Source organism: Heteronotia binoei, chromosome 13, assembly GCF_032191835.1.
Source record: "Heteronotia binoei isolate CCM8104 ecotype False Entrance Well chromosome 13, APGP_CSIRO_Hbin_v1, whole genome shotgun sequence".
NCBI classification, from domain to species: Eukaryota; Metazoa; Chordata; class Lepidosauria; order Squamata; family Gekkonidae; genus Heteronotia; species Heteronotia binoei.
Window position 1 is genome coordinate 207,965 of NC_083235.1, and position 17,845 is coordinate 225,809.

General features: G+C 52.1%; 1 protein-coding gene across 1 annotated transcript in view; it reads left to right on the top strand.

Moving 5' to 3' along the window:
- The window catches only part of RASAL3 (RAS protein activator like 3), a 49,284-nt gene extending 35,083 nt beyond the window's left edge, over positions 1-14,201 (top strand). The window contains 7 exon segments of the mRNA XM_060253221.1: positions 287-431; positions 1,896-2,132; positions 7,782-7,986; positions 8,769-8,872; positions 11,607-11,801; positions 12,603-12,678; positions 14,043-14,201. Of these exon segments, the coding sequence (XP_060109204.1) occupies positions 287-431; positions 1,896-2,132; positions 7,782-7,986; positions 8,769-8,872; positions 11,607-11,801; positions 12,603-12,678; positions 14,043-14,201 (1,121 nt within the window).
- The last annotated feature ends 3,644 nt before the right edge of the window (positions 14,202-17,845 follow it).

Sequence of the window (17,845 nt, forward strand, 5' to 3'; positions counted from 1 at the left end):
CTTCTCCTGTCTTGGGTGGGAAACATCCTGTGTCCATTCATTCCTCAATGGCTCCCATTTTAAAAGACAAAGGAACTACATAAACCGATAATCTGCCGCAGAGATCCTTCTATTACGAAACAGAGAAATCGGTGGGAGCCCATTCTGGTAGGTCCTCTGTTGAGCTGGGAATGTCACTGGCCTAATCCAGGATGGTTATTCTTTTCAGAAGGAAATGTTGTGATCCAGATGTGTCTCCGCCATCACTGTAGCCCAGTGGGATCTGACAGATGTGGGTTTCTTGCAGGTGACTTTGTAGCCCACCTGTACTCTTTGAAGAGCAGCTGCGAAGTGGACCCCAGCAAATGTCCACTCAGTGAGCTGGCTGACAACCGCTCCACCCTGCAGCGGCTCTGTGAAGAGGTCTTCCGGAGGATTGAGGGGTCCACCCAGTGAGTGCTTGAGAGGGGAAGGCATGAGGCCGTGCCTGGGGAACTTGGGGCGTTCCTTTCTGGTTTGCTTTGTTTGTCAACTGCAGACTCATAGGCCAGAAAGGCACCATCCAGGAGCCAAGAGCCACTCTGGGGGCACCAAGCAAAGACTCCCTCTGGCCCCCTCATGCCAGCAAGGCTCCACCCAAAAGGAACATGAAAACAAATCTCACCGGCTAACAGTTGGCTCTCTCTGTATGTACTGTACTCCTTTTCCTCTGGTTATCACCTTTTTGTCAATGTTCCTCCTGTGTTCCTCCCATTTTATCTTTGCAAGGGCCTTCTAAAGCTGAGAGTGACTGCTTCAAGGTCACATTTCCCCTTCCCTTCTCCTCTGGGAAGGGCCCACTCACTGTTCTCTGAACTAGCAAGTCAGCATCACACCGCTTGACTTGATGCTTCCTCAGGGCTCCTGGAGTGCCGTTCTCCTTCTTGGCAGCCCTTTTGGCTTCTCAAGCAAGCAGCCTGCAGGCCCCGGTAAACTGGCTGCAGCGATGCTCCATTTGACAGCAGCTGTGCCAGTCTGTCTGCAGCAGAAGAAAACAGCAAGGTTCCAGTAGATCTTTAAAGCAGGGGTGTCAAACATGCAGTCCGGGTGCCAAATTGGCCCCCAGAGGGCTTCTATCAAGCCCTCGAGCAACTGACTGTCATCTGCTTCTTTCTCTCCCTCTTGCTTCCTTCTGCATCACAGCTTGCTTTGCCAGGCTTGCTCAATCGCACAGGAGCTACAGAACAAAACCTCCCTTGGAAGGGGGGGAGGAGAGCTTGCTTTGCCAGGCTCTCTCAATTGCACAGCCCAGCTACTGAGCCAAGCCACTTTTCTTTCTATTGGCTGAGGCTCCTCCCCCTCCTGGTTTCCTGGGGAAGAAGGAAAGAGCCAGAGCATCCTTTGCCCAGTCCCTTGGATCCCAGGGGAGAAATACAAAGCAGCACCTTTAAGATCAAGTGCTAATGTTTTAAGGTTTCAAAGAAACCTTTATGAAGTTTATCTCTCTGCTACCTAATCTTAAATAGGGACACACATGACTTGGCCCAGCCTCCTTGATGTCAGATCCGGCCCTCATCACAAATGAGCCTTAAAGGCTGCCAGGATTCGGGAGTCTCTGCAGTGCAGTCGCTTCTTCAGATGCCCTTTGACTGGCGTTTCTCTGCAGGGCTTGGCCTCTGTGGTCTCAGTCTCAGAGGAGGTGCAGCCTGCCTTCTGAGACTCTGCAAAGTGCTGCTCCTTCAGCTCCGCTTCATGTGATATTAAAGGGGGGGGGGGTCCCGAGAGCCTGAGCAGCCTGGAGACAATTCGCTGCCCCCCCCAACAGCTGGCTCTTCAGGGCATGGCGTGTCTGGTCACAAGGGCCCTTTCTTGGCTCCAAAGCCTTCCCGCCTCAGGACACTCAGCCCCCCCCCTCATCGCCTGCTCTTTCCCTGCAGCTGTTTCCCAGCGGAGCTCAGCGAGGTCTTTGCCGCCTGGCAGGAGGAGTGCCAGGCTCGGGGCAAGGCTGGCCTTGGCCGGCGGCTCATCTCCGCCTCCCTCTTCTTGCGCTTCCTGTGCCCAGCCATCATGTCGCCCAGCCTCTTCAGCCTCACTCAGGAATACCCAGGGGATGCCACTTCTCGCACCCTCATCTTGGTGGCCAAGGTCACCCAGAACCTGGCCAATGTCACCACGTAAGTACCCGCGGAGGGCACCTGGCCGGGTCCACTCTGGCCTCCCTACAAAGCAGATGTTTCTTCAGAGGACTGGTCAATGTGCACAATCTGGGTGGGATTCTGTGTGCAAGCATTTCTGTATACATTCAAAAGCATTTGGGGCCAGAAGCCAGTGTTTAACATCTGTCAGAAGGAGCAAAAAGAAATACATGTGACTGTTCCGGATACTACGTTGAGCATTCTAGAACTGTCACATTCCCTTCATATGAGGCCTGCAAAAGGAAGAAGCCTGAGGGGTGCTTTGCAGCTTTCTCCTGTTCATTCTCAAAAGAGCCTTGTGGAGACAGGCTGCTTTAAGGAGGCAGAATGAAACCTGAGAGGGCAGAGTTCACAGTGTGGCAAACTAAATGGATCCTCTGGGCACTCCTGGGGCTTGAGTCTCCCCACCTAGTGCAGAGGCGACACAATCCATTAAACGTCTTGTCTTTGTATTTTGTGTGTGTGTGTGTGCCTGCCTGCACCTGGAAGTCATGCCAACCTCTGGCGACTGACCCCTCCTGGGGGCCTGGAGGATATTCAGGGAGGTGGCTGAATAAAGCCTGCCCCTGCCTCCTGACTGCTGGTATTCCACCCAAGTCCTTGCCAGAGTCGACCCTGCTGAGTTCTGATGAGATCGGGTTGGCCTGGGCTACCCAGCTCAGGGCAAGTAGGCCGCCTTGTGAGGGGGCATCCCCTGAACCAAACCACATGGAAACCATGTCTCTCGGGCTGAATTAAAGCTGTTACCTTTCTACCGGGTAATGGATCAGAGTTGTCCACTGAGATGGTGACAAACAGTAAGGACTGTCTGCCAAAGTCTCAAGGCAGCAGGAGGAAGGTTGCAGGCATAACTTGCCTGGGAAATTATAGATGTTTGTATACAAATGCTAGAAGTCTTCAAAGTAAAATTGGTGAGTTGGAATGTTTACTGTTGGAGGAAAACATAGACATTGTGGGAATTTCAGAAACTTGGTGGAATAAGGAGAATCAGTGGGACACGGTGATTCCTGGATATAAGTTATATCGGAAGGATAGGGAGGGAAGTGTTGGAGGTGGGGTGGCTCTGTATGTCAGAGAGGGCATACGGTCCAGTAAGATTGAGGTCAGAGAATTAGATTCCCTTCTAGAAATGCTTTGGGTTGAAATAGAGGGCCCAAAAGGAAATTTAACTATGGGAGATTCTTATCACCCACCAAATCAAAAGATAGAGGACAACTATAATATGATGGAAGGCTTAAAGATAGTGGCTAGACTATGTCATCATAGGTGATTTTAACTACCTGCAGATTGATTGGGTCAATATGTGTTCTGGTCGAGAGAAAGAGAGTGAGTTTCTAGATGCTCTCAATGACTGTGCTATGGAGCAGATGGTCTCTGAACCTACCAGGAGTGGGGCGATCCTGGATTTGGTCCTAAGGAATGCCCAAGACTTGGTGAGAGATGTAAAAGTGATTGCACCGCTTGGGAGCAGTGACCATAATGTTATTGATTTCACCATTTGTATAAATAGAGAGTTGCTCCAAAAGTCCAGCACAACCACGTTTAACTTTAAAAGGGGTAAATTCTCTGAGATGAGGAGGCATGTGAAGAGGAAACTGAAAGGAAAGGTAAATACAGTCAAAACCCTTGGGGAAGCTTGGAGGCTATTTAAAACTACAATCCTAGAAGCTCAGTTAAAATATATACCACAAGTTGGGAAAGGTACAAACAGGTATAAGAGAAGGCCTGCATGGCTAACAAACAAAATGTCAAGACAGTGTGCGATTGCAATAAAAAAGGCCAACGCCATGCTGGGTATTATTAGGAAGGGAACTGAAAACAAATCAGCCAGTATCATAATGTCCCTGTAAAAATCGATGCTGCGGTCTCATTTGGAACACTGTGTGCAATTCTGGTCACCGCACCTCAAAAAGAATATCATAAAGTTGGAAAAGGTGCAGAAAAGGGCAACTAGAATGATTAAAGGTTTAGAAGACTTTCCCTATGAAGAAAGGTTAAAACGCTTGGGGCTCTTTAGCTTGGAGAAACGTCGACTGCGGGGTGACATGATAGAGGTTTACAAGATTATGCATGGGATGGAGAAGGTAGAGAAAGAAGTACTTTTCTCTCTTTCTCACAATACAAGAACTCGTGGGCTTCAATGAAATTGCTGAGCAGTTGGGTTAGAATGGATAAAAGGAGGTACTTCTTCACCCAAAGGGTGATTAACATGTGGAATTCACTGCCACAGGAGGTGGTGGCGGCTACAAGCATAGACAGCTTCAAGAGGGGTTTAGATAAAAATATGGAGCAGAGGTCCATCAGTGGCTATTAGCCACAGTGTGTGTGTGTGTGTATATAATTTTTTTGGCCACTTTGTGACACAGAGTGTTGGACTAGATGGGCCATTGGCCTGATCCAATATGGCTTCTCTTATGTTCTTAATGCGCTGGCCCCAAGATAGCACAGACCTCTCTGATAAGGAACAGTTCATGGCAGACCGTCTCTTCTCACAGGACAGGAAGGGGAAATCAGTTTGTTTCTCGTCCCCATGTAAGTGTGGAGACCTTGCATTTCCCAGCCGATACTCCTTTATTTTAAAATAACTTCGTAACTCCAAATATGCTCAACTAAGAAAGCGGAATCAAACTTTGGTGGTCTTAAAGGTGCAAGTGGACTCCAATTTTCTCAGAGCCAGTTTGGTGTAGAGGTTGGGAGCACGGACTCTAGTCTGGGAGGACTGGGTTGGTTTTTCCCTCCACATGCACCTGCTGGGGTGACCTTGAGTTAGTCGAAAGTTCTTTCAGCAGGGTCGGATCTATACATTTTTTGAATGGGGGCAAAACCAAAAAATGGTGCCCACATGCAAAAAATGGGAGGTAGGCAATCTGCCTCCCCTCCATTCAAACTTCCCAGCGGGGTGTTTAAATGGGGAGGGAAGCAGCAGGCCTGCCTTTGCCTCCTCCCTACGATCCCCCTCCCCCTCCCCATTGAAACACCCCAGCAGGGGCTGCCTTTGCCTCCTCCACCCCTTGCAGAAAGGTGGCAAAAGCAGCTGATCTTTCTCCCCCCTCCTGCCCACCTAGGGGGGCACCCAATTTGGTGGTGCCCTGTGCCACCTGGGGCTAATGCCCCCTCTGCCCCCCTAGACCCAGCCCTGTCTTCCAAGGGGGTCTGTTGTGGGGAGGGGGAGGGGAAGGAGATTGGAAGCCGCTCAGACTCCTTCAGGTAGTGAAGGGGGTGGGGGTGGTATAAATCCAGTCTCCTCTTCTCTCTAAAAAAGTCTTCGTGTGACACCGAAGTCCCAGGCATAAATAAAGGCAGTAGGGAAGAGCCAGAGTTCTTCCAGGAGGGCCTGTTTGTGGCTGCAGGGGGAGGAGTCCCCTTCCCAGACCCCAAAGCAGGGCTGCAGTGACTCCCGAAAGCACCCCCCCTGCCACAGCCTTTGCTGCTCCTGGAAGAACTCTGGCTCTGTTCTATTGCTGCAGGCAGACTACCACGGCTGCCCATCTTGTCCTACAGATGGAGGGAACTGGCATTCCCTGGGCATGCACGCCATTCTTGCTCTACCTCAAACAAACAGAACACCCAGAAGGTGACGCACAAAGTAACGGAAGGTGTAACCCTTTGGAGCAGTTCCCAGAGGTGTTTCCCATGCAATGGACAAAAAGGAGCATACTATCTCTGCTGACAAGTTGGTAAAAACAGAAGACAGAGAAGTAGAAGACAGAATCAGGATGATCTTGACAGGCTGGGAAATTGGGCTAAAACAAATACAATGAATTTTAATGGGGATAAATGTAAAGTTCTTTATTTAAGTAGGAAAAATCCAATGCGTTATTATAGGATGGGGAAGACTTTTATTGGCAGTAGTCTGTGCAAAAAGGATCTCGGGTCTTAGTGGGCCATACGCCGAACATGAGTCAGCCGTGTGATGCAGTGGCTAAAAAGACAAATTCAGCTTTGGGCTGTGTCAACAGAAGTTGAGTGTCCAGATCACACAAAGCATTGCTTTCTCTGCTCTGGCTAGATCTCACCTAGAGTATTCTGGGTCTGGAGACCAAGTCCTTGGAGGAAAGGTTGAAGGATATGTTTAACCTGGAGAAGAGATGACTGAAAAGTGATCTGAGCCCCATCTTCAAGTACTTGAAGGGTTGCCATATAGAGAGAGGATGGTGCAGAGTTGTTTTCTGTTGCCCCAGAAGGTTGGATCAGAACCAACAGGTGGAAATTAAATCAGAAGAATTTTCAGCTAAACATTAGGAAGAATTCCTGACCGTTAGAGGGGTTCCTCAGTGGAAGAGGCTTCCTCCTTGGGAGGTGGTGGGCTCTCCTTCCTTGGAGGTTTTTCAGCAGAGGCTGGATGGCCACCTGACAGCAATGAGGATCCTGTGAATTTAGGGGGAGATATTTGTGAGTTTGGAGCGGTTCCTCAGTGGAACAGGCTTCCTCCTTGGGAGGTGGTGAGCTCTCCTTCCTTGGAGGTTTTTCAGCAGAGGCTAGATGGCCATCTGACAGCAATGAGGATCCTGTGAATTTAGGGGGAGGTGTTTGTGAGTTTGGAGCGGTTCCTCAGTGGAAGAGGCTTCCTCCTTGGGAGGTGGTGGGCTCTCCTTCCTTGGAGGTTTTTCAGCAGAGGCTAGATGGCCATCTGACAGCAAGGCTGGTTCTGTGAAAGATGATAAGGAGGGCAGGAAGGGCTGCATCAGTGCTTAGTTCTCATGTCCTTTCCTACATGCCCAGGGAAATGATGTTTGGCACTTTGGGGTAAAGCAGCAATTTTTCTCCTGGCCATTTTTGCCAAAGATCCAGGAGGTTTTTTTGCCATCATCTGGGCATGAAGCAGGTGTCACCGAGGATGAGTTTCCTGCCATGTGCAGGGGGTTGGACTAGAGGACCCTGGAGATCCCTTCCAACTCTATGATCCAGAAGGACCATCAAGACCTGCAAAACCCCCTTGCAGGGGTCATTTTCTCTTTGTTCACTTCCCCACACTCTTTCCCCCTTTCTCTCCTCCAGGCAGCCCTCCCACACTCTCCTGCTTCCTTCTTTCCTTCCCACTCAGCAACCAAACTTTCTTTTATTGCCCCCCTCACCCCAATCTTCAGCTGTTTTATTATTTATTTATTTATTTCAATTATACCGCCCCCCCCCCACTCTCTCCTTGGGGTATCCAAAACAGCTTCTATCACAACAATTCTATGAGGCAGTTTAGGCGGAGAGAGAAGAACGCCAAAGTTATGTCCTAAATCTTCACTGATGATTCATCAAGCAGCGAAACGTGTGTGGCTAAAGAGAGATGTTTCCTCTCCTCTTCCACACCATGCCCAAGTCTGGCTGGCTTCTCTCCGAGAGAGAGAGAGAGAGATATGCTTCAAAAGCCCTGCTTTATTCTACCGTGACCTTTAGATTCAGGCTCCTAACTTGCTAAAGGCCGCTTCAGTGACTTCTTTGCCCTGGTTTGTGGTCTGTTAAGTTTTGAAGACTTCTTCACTGTTTCAGATTTTTGACCTGATCTGCTTTGAGAAGATAAGTGTGGCGAAGTGGCACGGAAAGCTCACATCAACAAATCCCTTAACCCCTTCTTTGAGCAGCAGCTGTGCCCACCCCACCAGGCAGCAACGGGGGGGGGCATTCTGTTTCCGGCAGGTTTGGGGAGAAGGAGGCCTACATGAGCTTCATGAATGACTTCCTGCAGTGCCACTCAGACGCCATGGCAGCATTCCTCAGCCGGGTCGCCTCGAGTCCTTCCAACGCCATCCCCTTCGCAGACTACGGGGAGTCCACTGACCTGGCCCTGGAGTTCTCCATCCTTCACGCCCTGCTCTGGGACATCTTCTCCAGCCTGGAAGAGGTGCTGCTCCCATGGGGGGAGGGGGTGACGCAGACCTGCTGATTGGCCAGTGACAGCATGACATCACCGACAGCAGTGAGGTCACAGAATTCCCAGAAACGTTGAAGCGGGGGTGGGGGGGTGGGAGAGATAATCCCCCCCCGAGAAAAATCAGAATATATGCAATTCTTTCTTACCAAGCTGAAATTCATATTGTTCTAAAATTATTTCTATTAGCATAATGTGATATTTGGCATAGTTGTGGAATTTGAAAGCAAACGTGCCTTTACAAGCAAAACTACAAATATGCTCAATACTTGAGAGAGGACTGCAGGCTGCTGCAGCCTTTACCTGCTAAACACTTTAGCACAAGTATCTTAATTTTTGCTACTTGAGAAGCAGGAAAGATTAAAGTTTCTCATTCCCTAATGCGCAAAGATTGTCATGCTACATATTCTGAGTCAGTCAACCCTCTTGTCTTTTTGGACTTCTGTCTTCCGCTGTATCTCCAGTTAGGCTTTAAAGGGATTACAGCAAGATGGCTGGGAATGCAGGAAGGGAGGCATGAGGGATCCATGCAGACTCTTAAAAACCCACAGAGATACAAATGGGCAGAGCTGCTGAGAAGTGGTGGTGCGCATGGCCTCCTGTTCTCCAAGCCCACCCCCCCACCCCCCGCCCATCTGGCCAGGCTGGCCTCTCCCCTTCCTCCCCCCCCCCACAGATGTGAAAGATGCCTCCCTCCCTCCCTCCCGCAGCAGCACTTCTTCACAGGGACCAACGTCTGCTCTGTTGCCACTCAGGGGACCCGGGAGAGCCTGCAGCCTCTGCCCACCATCCTGGGTGCCATCCAGAAGGGAACGCCAGTGCCCGTTTCTGTGCAGCTGGGCCCCAGCGCAGGGCAAAGGTAACAAAGGGGCAGCAGCCTTCTGGGTGACACTGCAAAAGAACAGTGGCAGCACAATATATGAAATACAAAAATACAAAAATACAAAATATTGTGCACAAATACTCTTAACTGGTGTAAATAAAGTTCTATTATAATGAAATGAACAGCCTACAACAGTGGGCATACATTCATACAGTATAAATAGAAATAGAAAACAACAGTCTCAAAACAATATTCCAAGGAGGACCCCACACAGTCACAGAGTTTTCAAAATGAGTACAATGACTCAAAAATAAAGTTCCACAGGAGTCCCTCCGTTGTTTGTTGACTTCTGAAGGACAAATTCTAGCCTTCACGCAAACCCCGGATTTGATTGCGTTCCGCTGCTCCTGCAGCTTCCTCGTAAGTCAACTGAAAAATCCAGCCAAGTTCTTTCTCAAACGCCCATTTTGATATCTTAATTTGCAGCTTGCACTTCTGCAGCCCATTTCCACACTTTAGGCCTCTGTCCAATGGACAGGACTATGCCCCCCCCAACAGTAGGCAACCCAACTTCCATGCAGCGTCTGTGAACATCTTTGCATGTTCTGCTGAGGGGCAGCTCTTATCCTCTGGAGCCCCAGAGAAGGGCAGCCGGGGGAGCTGGGGCTGTCTCTTGCCACCATAGGCCTGAAGGGAGGCTGCCTGCCGGGGACTGGAATGCCAAAGATGCCCTTGATTTTGTGAACAACTCTGTGAAATGGGTGGGACTTCTTCATCCTGCAGCACTCTGGTGACCTCTTCCACCTTCCAGGCAGAGCCATGTGGGTTACTAACATAAGAACCTAAGAGAAGCCATTTTGGATCAGGCCAATGGCCCATCCAGTCCAACACTCTGTGTCACACAGTGACCAAAAAACCCAGGTGCCATCAGGAGGTCCATCAGTGGGGCCAGGACACTAGAAGCCCTCCCACTGTTTCTCCCCCCAAGCACCAAGAATACAGAGCATCACTGCCCCAGGCAGAGAGTTCCAACAATATGCTGTGGCTAACAGCCACTGATGGACCTCTGCTCCATATAAGAACATAAGAGAAGCCATGTTGGATCAGGCCAATGGCCCATCCAGTCCAACACTCTGCGTCACATAAGAACATAAGAGAAGCCCTGTTGGATCAGGCTAATGGCCCATCCAGTCCAACACTCTGTGTCACATAAGAACATAAGAGAAGCCATGTTGGATCAGGCCAATGGCCCATCCAGTCCAACACTCTGTGTCACATAAGAACATAAGAGAAGCCATGTTGGATCAGGCCAATGGCCCATCCAGTCCAACACTCTGCGTCACATAAGAACATAAGAGAAGCCATGTTGGATCAGGCCAATGGCCCATCCAGTCCAACACTCTGTGTCACATAAGAACATAAGAGAAGCCATGTTGGATCAGGCCAATGGCCCATCCAGTCCAACACTCTGCGTCACACAATGGCCAAGAAACCCAGGTGCCATCAGGAGGTCCATTAGTGGGGCCAGGACACTAAAGCCCTCTCACTGTTTCTCCCCCCAAGCACCAAGAATTCAGAGCATCCCTGCCCCAGACTGAGAGTTCCATCAATACCCTGTGGCTAATAGCCACTGATGGACCTCTGCTCCAGATGTTTATCCAATCCACTCTTGAAGTTGGCTATGCTTGCAGCCGCCACCACAAGCGAAACACAGCTCTGTGCGTGTGTGTGTGTTCTACACTCAGGTTTCCCTCCAGTCAGATTTGGATGTGGGGGACTTTTGCGGGTGGGGGGAACAGATGGGCAAGTTGGAGGGGCTGTTCTCTTTGCCCCCAACCTCCCTGACTCTCTCTGTGCAAGCTAGCCTCCCTGCCCCAGCTCTTTCAGTCAAGTTTTGCTTCCAAATTCCCAGCTAAAGGGAAATGGTTGTGAAGACTCAGCAGGTGCATCTGGGCCTATGGGGGGGGGGGGGCATTAAAAGGACCTGATGAAGTAGGGAAGCAGTTGTGGAGTGCAGCAAATGCCCACACTGCCAGAACCCTCAATAGCCTCACCATGAACAGTCTCCCTGGGGCAAAAAGAAGTCCTGGAGCCCATGGTCCCTGTAGGGTGGTAGGAGCCCTGTGCAGCCCAAGGGCTTCCTTGGCCCGACACCCCTCTGGCTGGAGGCAGAAGGGAGAAGAGGGGCAGGGGGCGGGGTGTTTTGCTTCAATAGGGTTAGGTTTGAGTCCCTGCTGGCCCCCAGGCCCTCCTCCTCCAGCCAAGTCAGCAATCCCTGAAGCTCCCACTCTGAGACCATGAGGAAAGAGGGGATTGACCTGAAATGGCCACCTGCAGGGGCAAGCATGCCGATACCCATGCCAGTAAAGACCTGAAGGCTGGAGCCCCACGGCTGCCTCAGCAGAGGGGGAAATTGAGACAGGCACATCCTGGTTTGTAGTTCAGGCTTTTGGAAGCTCTGCTACTTCACTCTCAAGAGAGAGAGGCCTTTAATGCAAATATGTCCCCCCACACACATATTTCCCAGCAGCAAAATTGGGGCTTTCTTTTCAGCATGGACCAGAGCAGGAGAGCCCCCCCTTGCCAAATGACACTCACCCCCTTCTCTGGCCGGCTCCAAGTCATCCGCAGAACGAGAGAGCGCTCGGAGCCCCTCCTCACCTCTTCTGCCTGGGGTTCCTGCAGCAGCCTCTCTGGCCCTGGCAATGTTTTGTGGAGGACCTGCTGCTGCTGGCCTAACAGAGGCCCTTTTGCATCCCCAACAGTGCAGGAGATGGATGGGAGAGATGCGGAGTGAGCTGACCTCAGCCAAGGAGAAGCAGCGGCTTTGTGAGGAGCAGGTGGAGAGGCTGGCTGCCCAGAATCGAGGCCTCATGGAGGTGCAGGCCCAGCTTCAGGAGCAAGGAGAGGTGCTCTGCAAGAGGCTGGAAGACACAGAGAGCTGCTTGGCACAGCTCAAGAGCAGGTCAGAGACTCCAGGAGGACACACCCCCCCCCCCGAACCCTTCTCAGGGAGCCTAGAGCCACTGGCTCCTTGGTGTTTCTTGAATCCCGCACTGCCTCTGGCCCAAGCCTTAGTTATGGATGTCTCCTTAGAAGCAGAGCGGAGCAGGCCCTGAGGAAGGAACCTTCAGGTTGCAGCGACCCACTTGGGCCCTGGAAGGGAGGAGGGGAAGAAGAAGAAGAGGCATCTCTCTCTGGACAGGGTCTCCCTCCTCCAGCCTCTTCTTGCCCTCCACTTGGAAGAGAGTGACCCAAGTCCTTCTGTGGGGGGAGGGGGGGATAGGGGGGAAACAGGGCCCTGAGCCTCTCGGTTTCTCTGCCAAGTTCCTTCCCACTGCATTGCCCCAGTGCATGAACTGGCAGGGATAGTTTCTGATTAGGCTGAGCTGTTGTGAAGGGCTCCATCTCCTCTGAGCCCAGGGCAGAGAACATCCAGAGCTCCATGGAATCATCTCCCCGCCCCCCGCCCCCACCACCCCAGTGAGCCTCCAGTCCAGCCCATCTGCCATTTGGGACAGGCAAATGTGGTATGTGGCTGGGGGGGGGGGGGGGGGTGTTGCCAGTTCACAACCAGGAAGGACAGAGCCCTGGTTGTAGTGTGACTGTCAAAGGGGACAGGTGAGTGGGTGTGTGTGGGGGGCTTCTTTACCATAAACTCCATGCATGTCAGCATCTCCTTTCTGGTTGGCAAAAGATGCAGCCAGTGGGCCCCTGGCTGGGGGTGGGAAAGTGGAGTTGACCCCCCCCTTCTGTTCTGTTGCAGACTGTCAGCTGTGGAGAGCAGCTGGAAGAAGGACCGAGGGACACTCCAAAGCACTGAAGAAAGGGCCCAAGAGCTGGTAAGAGCAAGTCCCCCTGCAGGTCCACGTGGGGGTGGGGAACGGATGGAGAACTCCTCTGGAGCATCAGGCACAGCCACCGAAATCTCTAGAACTGAAACATATGCAATACTTGTGTCCAAATTGGTTTCAAATTTACTTCTTTAAGCATATAAAAGGTAGAGCTGCGGCTGCCTCCACACGGGGGTGGGGGGGGGGGAGATGAGAAGGGGCATAGGGGGCAACAGGGACCCCCCTCTGCCCATAGTCCAGAACCCTCACCCCTTTCTCCTCCCTTTCCCCCTCCCTCTTGAACTGCCCTGTGATGGCAGGAAACGGGAGGGGGGGTGCCCGTTAAAAGGCTGTGTTATGGGAACGCACCTTAAGCTCCTGGTTTTGTTCAAGTTCAAGTTTATTTATATCCCGCCCTTCCCACCGAAGTGGCTCAGGGCAGCTCACAACACTTAAAAATCTAACATAATTTGAATTTAAAACAACTTACACAGTTAAAACAGTAGAATAATAAAACATATAACGGCGGTCTATCAGAACTACACTCAGCTTCCAATGCCAGTTATTATAGGCCAGCCGGAAGAGGGCTGTCTTACAGGCCCTGCGGAACTGACCAAGGTCCCGCAGGGCCCTCACCTCTTCCGGCAGTTGGTTCCACCAGAAAGGAGCCGTTATGGAGAAGGCCCTGTCCCTGGTGGATTGCAGGCGGGCCTCCTTTGGCCCGGGGATAACAAGCAGATTTTGAGATCCCGATCTCAGTACTCTCTGGGGAACATGTGGGGAGAGACGGTTTTGGTTGGGTGGGTGGTGGTTATGGTGTATGGTGATTGTCTATATAATTGCTGTTAAACGATTATATTGTATGTGATGTTTGGACAATAAACTTTTTTATATTGGGGGGAAAAGGCTCCCCTCGTGCATCCCTTCCCCTCCCACCAGATGGGTGCGTGCCTCCTGCTCCCCACAGTTCCCTGTCTCCCTCAGAGAAAAAGCACCACAGAGAAGGAGTCAGTCGTGCACAGACTGGTTTAAGCAGCCGGTGGGTGGGCCCTGCAGCAGGGGCAAATCTCCACGTGGAAGCAGCTTTTGCTGTACTGCTTAAGACATTTATTATGACCTTTAAAAGTTGTATGAAGATGGTAATTTTACATTCCAAGGGTTAGAGATGAAATTACAGTCTGCTGCATTTCCTTTTCCTAAGTATATTTTAGTTTGTATTGGCGGGAAAAATAGGGGGGATCAGAATTGGGGGGCACTCAAATACTTATTACTACTTTTGATTGGTCCCATTCCCCTCCTCTGTGCTTGGCTTCCCCCCCCCCAAGTCGACCCAGCTGCTTGCCATTTCTGAGGCCTGCCCGTCTCTCTTGCAGGAGCATCGCTTGGCCCGAATGGAAAGTGACCACGACCAGCTTCTCCAGGCAGTCCGACAGATGCTGGGGTGCCAAGGGAAGCGACCCCATTCACTGCAGCAGCGCCCGCTCTCAGGGCCGGTGTGGGTGAACAGGGGTACTGATGGGAATGAGGCCTAGGCTAGCACACCTTACTTAATGGCAAGCGCACCCCTCTCTTCCCAGCCAGGAAGGCTCTGGCTGCAGACTGACCCTCCCTTCTGCAGCTCTCCATGGGGGTGGAATGGGGGGGCTGTTATGCAGACTGCTTGCAGTCCCACCGACCCCTCCTCGGCTGCATCCTTCTGTGCCCGACGCTCCTTGCCTCATTCCCAGCAGAGGTGCTACTGGCCTCACCCCCTCCCACTTCTGCCTAAAACTGCACACACATCCTCTGCATTGAGATCATAACTGCCTCCCATATTCTTATTTCTCAGATCCCCCACCTCCTGCCTTTGAATCTGAGAGTCAGGTTCTGTGCACGCACACGCACCAATAAAGACTTGCCTCCTGCTACTGTCCTTGTTGTCCTTCCTGGCACCATCGGAGGCTAAGAGAAGCCCGGGGTGCCCTTCACCCTTTCCACTCATTTTGGTCACATCTCTTCAGTGGGGAGCCGCATTTTGGAGGCAAGGACAGGATGCCTTTGGGAGAAGAAGGAAGGACCAGGAAGTACGTAGAGCCAACAGTCCCTTATGTAGTCATAGAGTGATGATGACAGATTTGGCCACTGGCCTAGGGGTGGATCCTGAAGTCAGTTCAGCAGACCTCACACCTTTGCTTGCCTGCCAGATCCAGTGATCTCCTGGATCCGTTCTGTGTAATGGAAGAAGTTCCACACAAGACTCCTTGTGGTGGGATCTTCTCCCCTTCCAATCCAAGATCATAGTGAAATGAAATGTGAAGGTCAAACTCTCTGTGAGGATGTCAGGTGGTGCCCCCAGGGACAGAATGCTTAACACTGGCTTCCATCCCTGACTGGAGTCCGCGGCTGAGGGAGTTTGGAGTCCAGGAGTCTGCAGCAGCCATGTCCAGGGCAGGAAATATCCACTGGCCAGACTCTTCTCCGGCCATGCCTTGACCATGGGGTGGATCCAACCATCCTTTCAGTAGCCTTCCAACAGCCCAAGGAGACCTGCTCCCGCTTAAGAAGTGCTTCCATCAGTAAACTTTGCTCAACTGAGTGGTCAGTTTGCTCAACTGTTTACTTGGGAGAGGTCAGACAATAAGACTTGTCCCAAGTAAACAGGCAGTCTCTCTCCCTCTCCACCAAGAGGCGCCGAACTCCTAACAGATTCCAGAGCCCAGGAGCCTCCAAGCTGACTGGCTCAGCAGGTGAACCAGGTGCAGGACTCCCCAGGTGGAGACGCCTTGCCCCCAGGCCTGTTGGCTGCTCGTTTCTTCTGCAGAGGCCAGGCCCCAGGGACAGAAGGGGTTGATGCTGTGCCATGTCCCTATCTAGAGGGCCTGCAGGCCTTCCCTCAGCTCCAAGGCTGGAGAGGAAACCACCCTGAGGGGCCTGGCACTTCAATGGCCACACAGCCTAGCAGGGACTCTTTTTGAAATTCTTTTGGGGGGAGATTTCAGGGGTCCCTAGCACGCTACTGCAGGGCCCAGTCTGGCTGCACTTTCCCCTCTGGATGTGGAGCGCCTTCTTTGGCCAGGTTGCTGAGGTCCGGAAGCCAAGACTGCACCTTCCTCTGAAGGGCCCCACATCTAGAATTTGCATTGCTCCTTGGAACAGCCATCGGTCATGTGGAAGGAACAGCCTTGACCCATCCGTGGCACCCACTCAACATGTCCTCCTGTTTTCCACTCAAGCCGGCCTTCACCAGCAGCTGAAGGCTAACGCCTGACGCAGGCAGTGACAGCTGTATCCAGCTCCGTGCAAAGGGTGGGGGTCTGTTTCCAGGCATCCCATTGTTGGGTCCCCCCCCCCGCACCCTGGAGCCTACAGCTTGTGCTGCCAGTATGACTCTCACTTCAGCCCATCAGAGAAGGGTTCCTTCATCTTCAAGCCCTTTTCCTAACCGTGGCTCCCTGAAGCTGCAGGGCATTAGAGCAGGAGTTCTTGTCCCCCTGGAAAGGAGTCTGTGACTTCCATCCAGTTAGGTCATGTGCAGAACCAATCCCACCTGTAATCCTAACGCCAGCTCTCCAAAAGCCCTGAGAAGATGCCTGAGCAGGAAGGCCAGATTATCGGTCGCCTCATTTCTTTGTCCTAACATGGGGACAGAAAGGGGTCCCACACACTGACCCCCGGGTGGCTCATCATCACGTGTTGTCCAAACATCAGCCAGAGAGCCAGTTTGGTGTAGTGGTTAAATGTTCAGGCTCTTATATGGGTTTGATTCCCCACTCCTCCACAGGCACCTGCTGGGGTGACCTTGGATCAGCCACAAGTTCTCGCAGAGCTGTTCTGCTCAAGAACAGTTCTCTCAGAGCTCTCTCACAGCCCCACCTACCTCACAGGGTGTCTGTTGTAGGAAGGGGAAGGAGATTGGAAGCCACTTTGGTTGGTGAGGGACAGGGTGCAAATCCAATCCCCTCCTCCTCTTCATCATCATCCCAGGACATCACCACCCATGCTATTCACCTGCCCGTCATGTCAGGGCATCAGTAGAGGCATTTTCTAACCAGTCACCTGGGCCTTTGGGTAATGCATTACAAACTCTATACCTGTGGCCAGGGCAGCCTTTGCTTAGACAATCAGGCCTCTGGATCCCCTCCTCTCCACCTGGCACCTCTTTTGAGGAGGGGAAGTCTTTCTTGCTCTGCTGCCCCCTCAAGACCTGTGGTTTCCCAAAGGAATGCTGCAAAGGTGTTTGCTTGCAGCCTCACCTTGGGTGCCCCCCAAGACTTACTGGGTTCTGTGGAAGACTTCTAGGGTTTTCAGAAAACTGCACCTGGTGAGCTGGGGCTTGAATTGCCCTCCCACGCTGTGCAACAGAGGGCTTCTGTGGGGTCTACACATTCCTCCTGGCAACCAGTTGGCGGAGGAGGCCACTGGAGCACCTGCTCCCCCCACCACACCCTGGGAAAGTGTGAATAGGGAGTGGGGGAAAGAGGGTGGATTTTCCAGGACTGCAACAGCCTGGAGGACAAATGCAACTGGGCTGATCTTTTGGAGACTTTTAAATGCTCAACAGCTGAAGGAATCACTTTCAGGAAACGTGCTGCCTGGTCTCCTTTTGTGGAAAAAGTTGTGGGTGGAAATTCAGTACAGCCTATTCCTGAACCAAAAAGTGGCACAATGCAATGTCTGTTCAGGACACTAGAGGGGGCTGTGCTTCTGCAAATGGTAATGGTGGACGGAGCTGCTGGCAGAAACCGGCTGAATTTCTGCATGTCGATTGCTGTTGCCTGCCTCTGGGTGGTGGTGGCGAGTGACCCTGGTGGACACTCCCTTGCTGCTGGTCTCTCCTCCACGCACTAACCATGGCCATCCCTGCTCACCTTCTGAGATCTGAGGTTAGGCTAGCCTGTGCCATCTGGAGCAGGGCATGCTTGTAAAAAGGCACCTTTGCTTTTGGAGGGGTAGCCCCACTTGTCTGTTGCAGGCAGGGGTGAGGGGAGCAAGGGGTTTTGTGGTCTTCTTCGGCCCTTGGGGCAGGACCCTCCCGAGGGCTGTGGAACCCCAATAAGGGCCGTGCTGCTTCTGCACACTGCACACGCCCGGCCTCCTGTCTCTCTTTGGAAGGAGCAGCAGGCGAGGTCTCTCAGCCCTCTTTGGCTTCTTCTGAGGCTCCCTCGTGCTTTTTCTCCCCACTCTGGCTCCAGGTTGG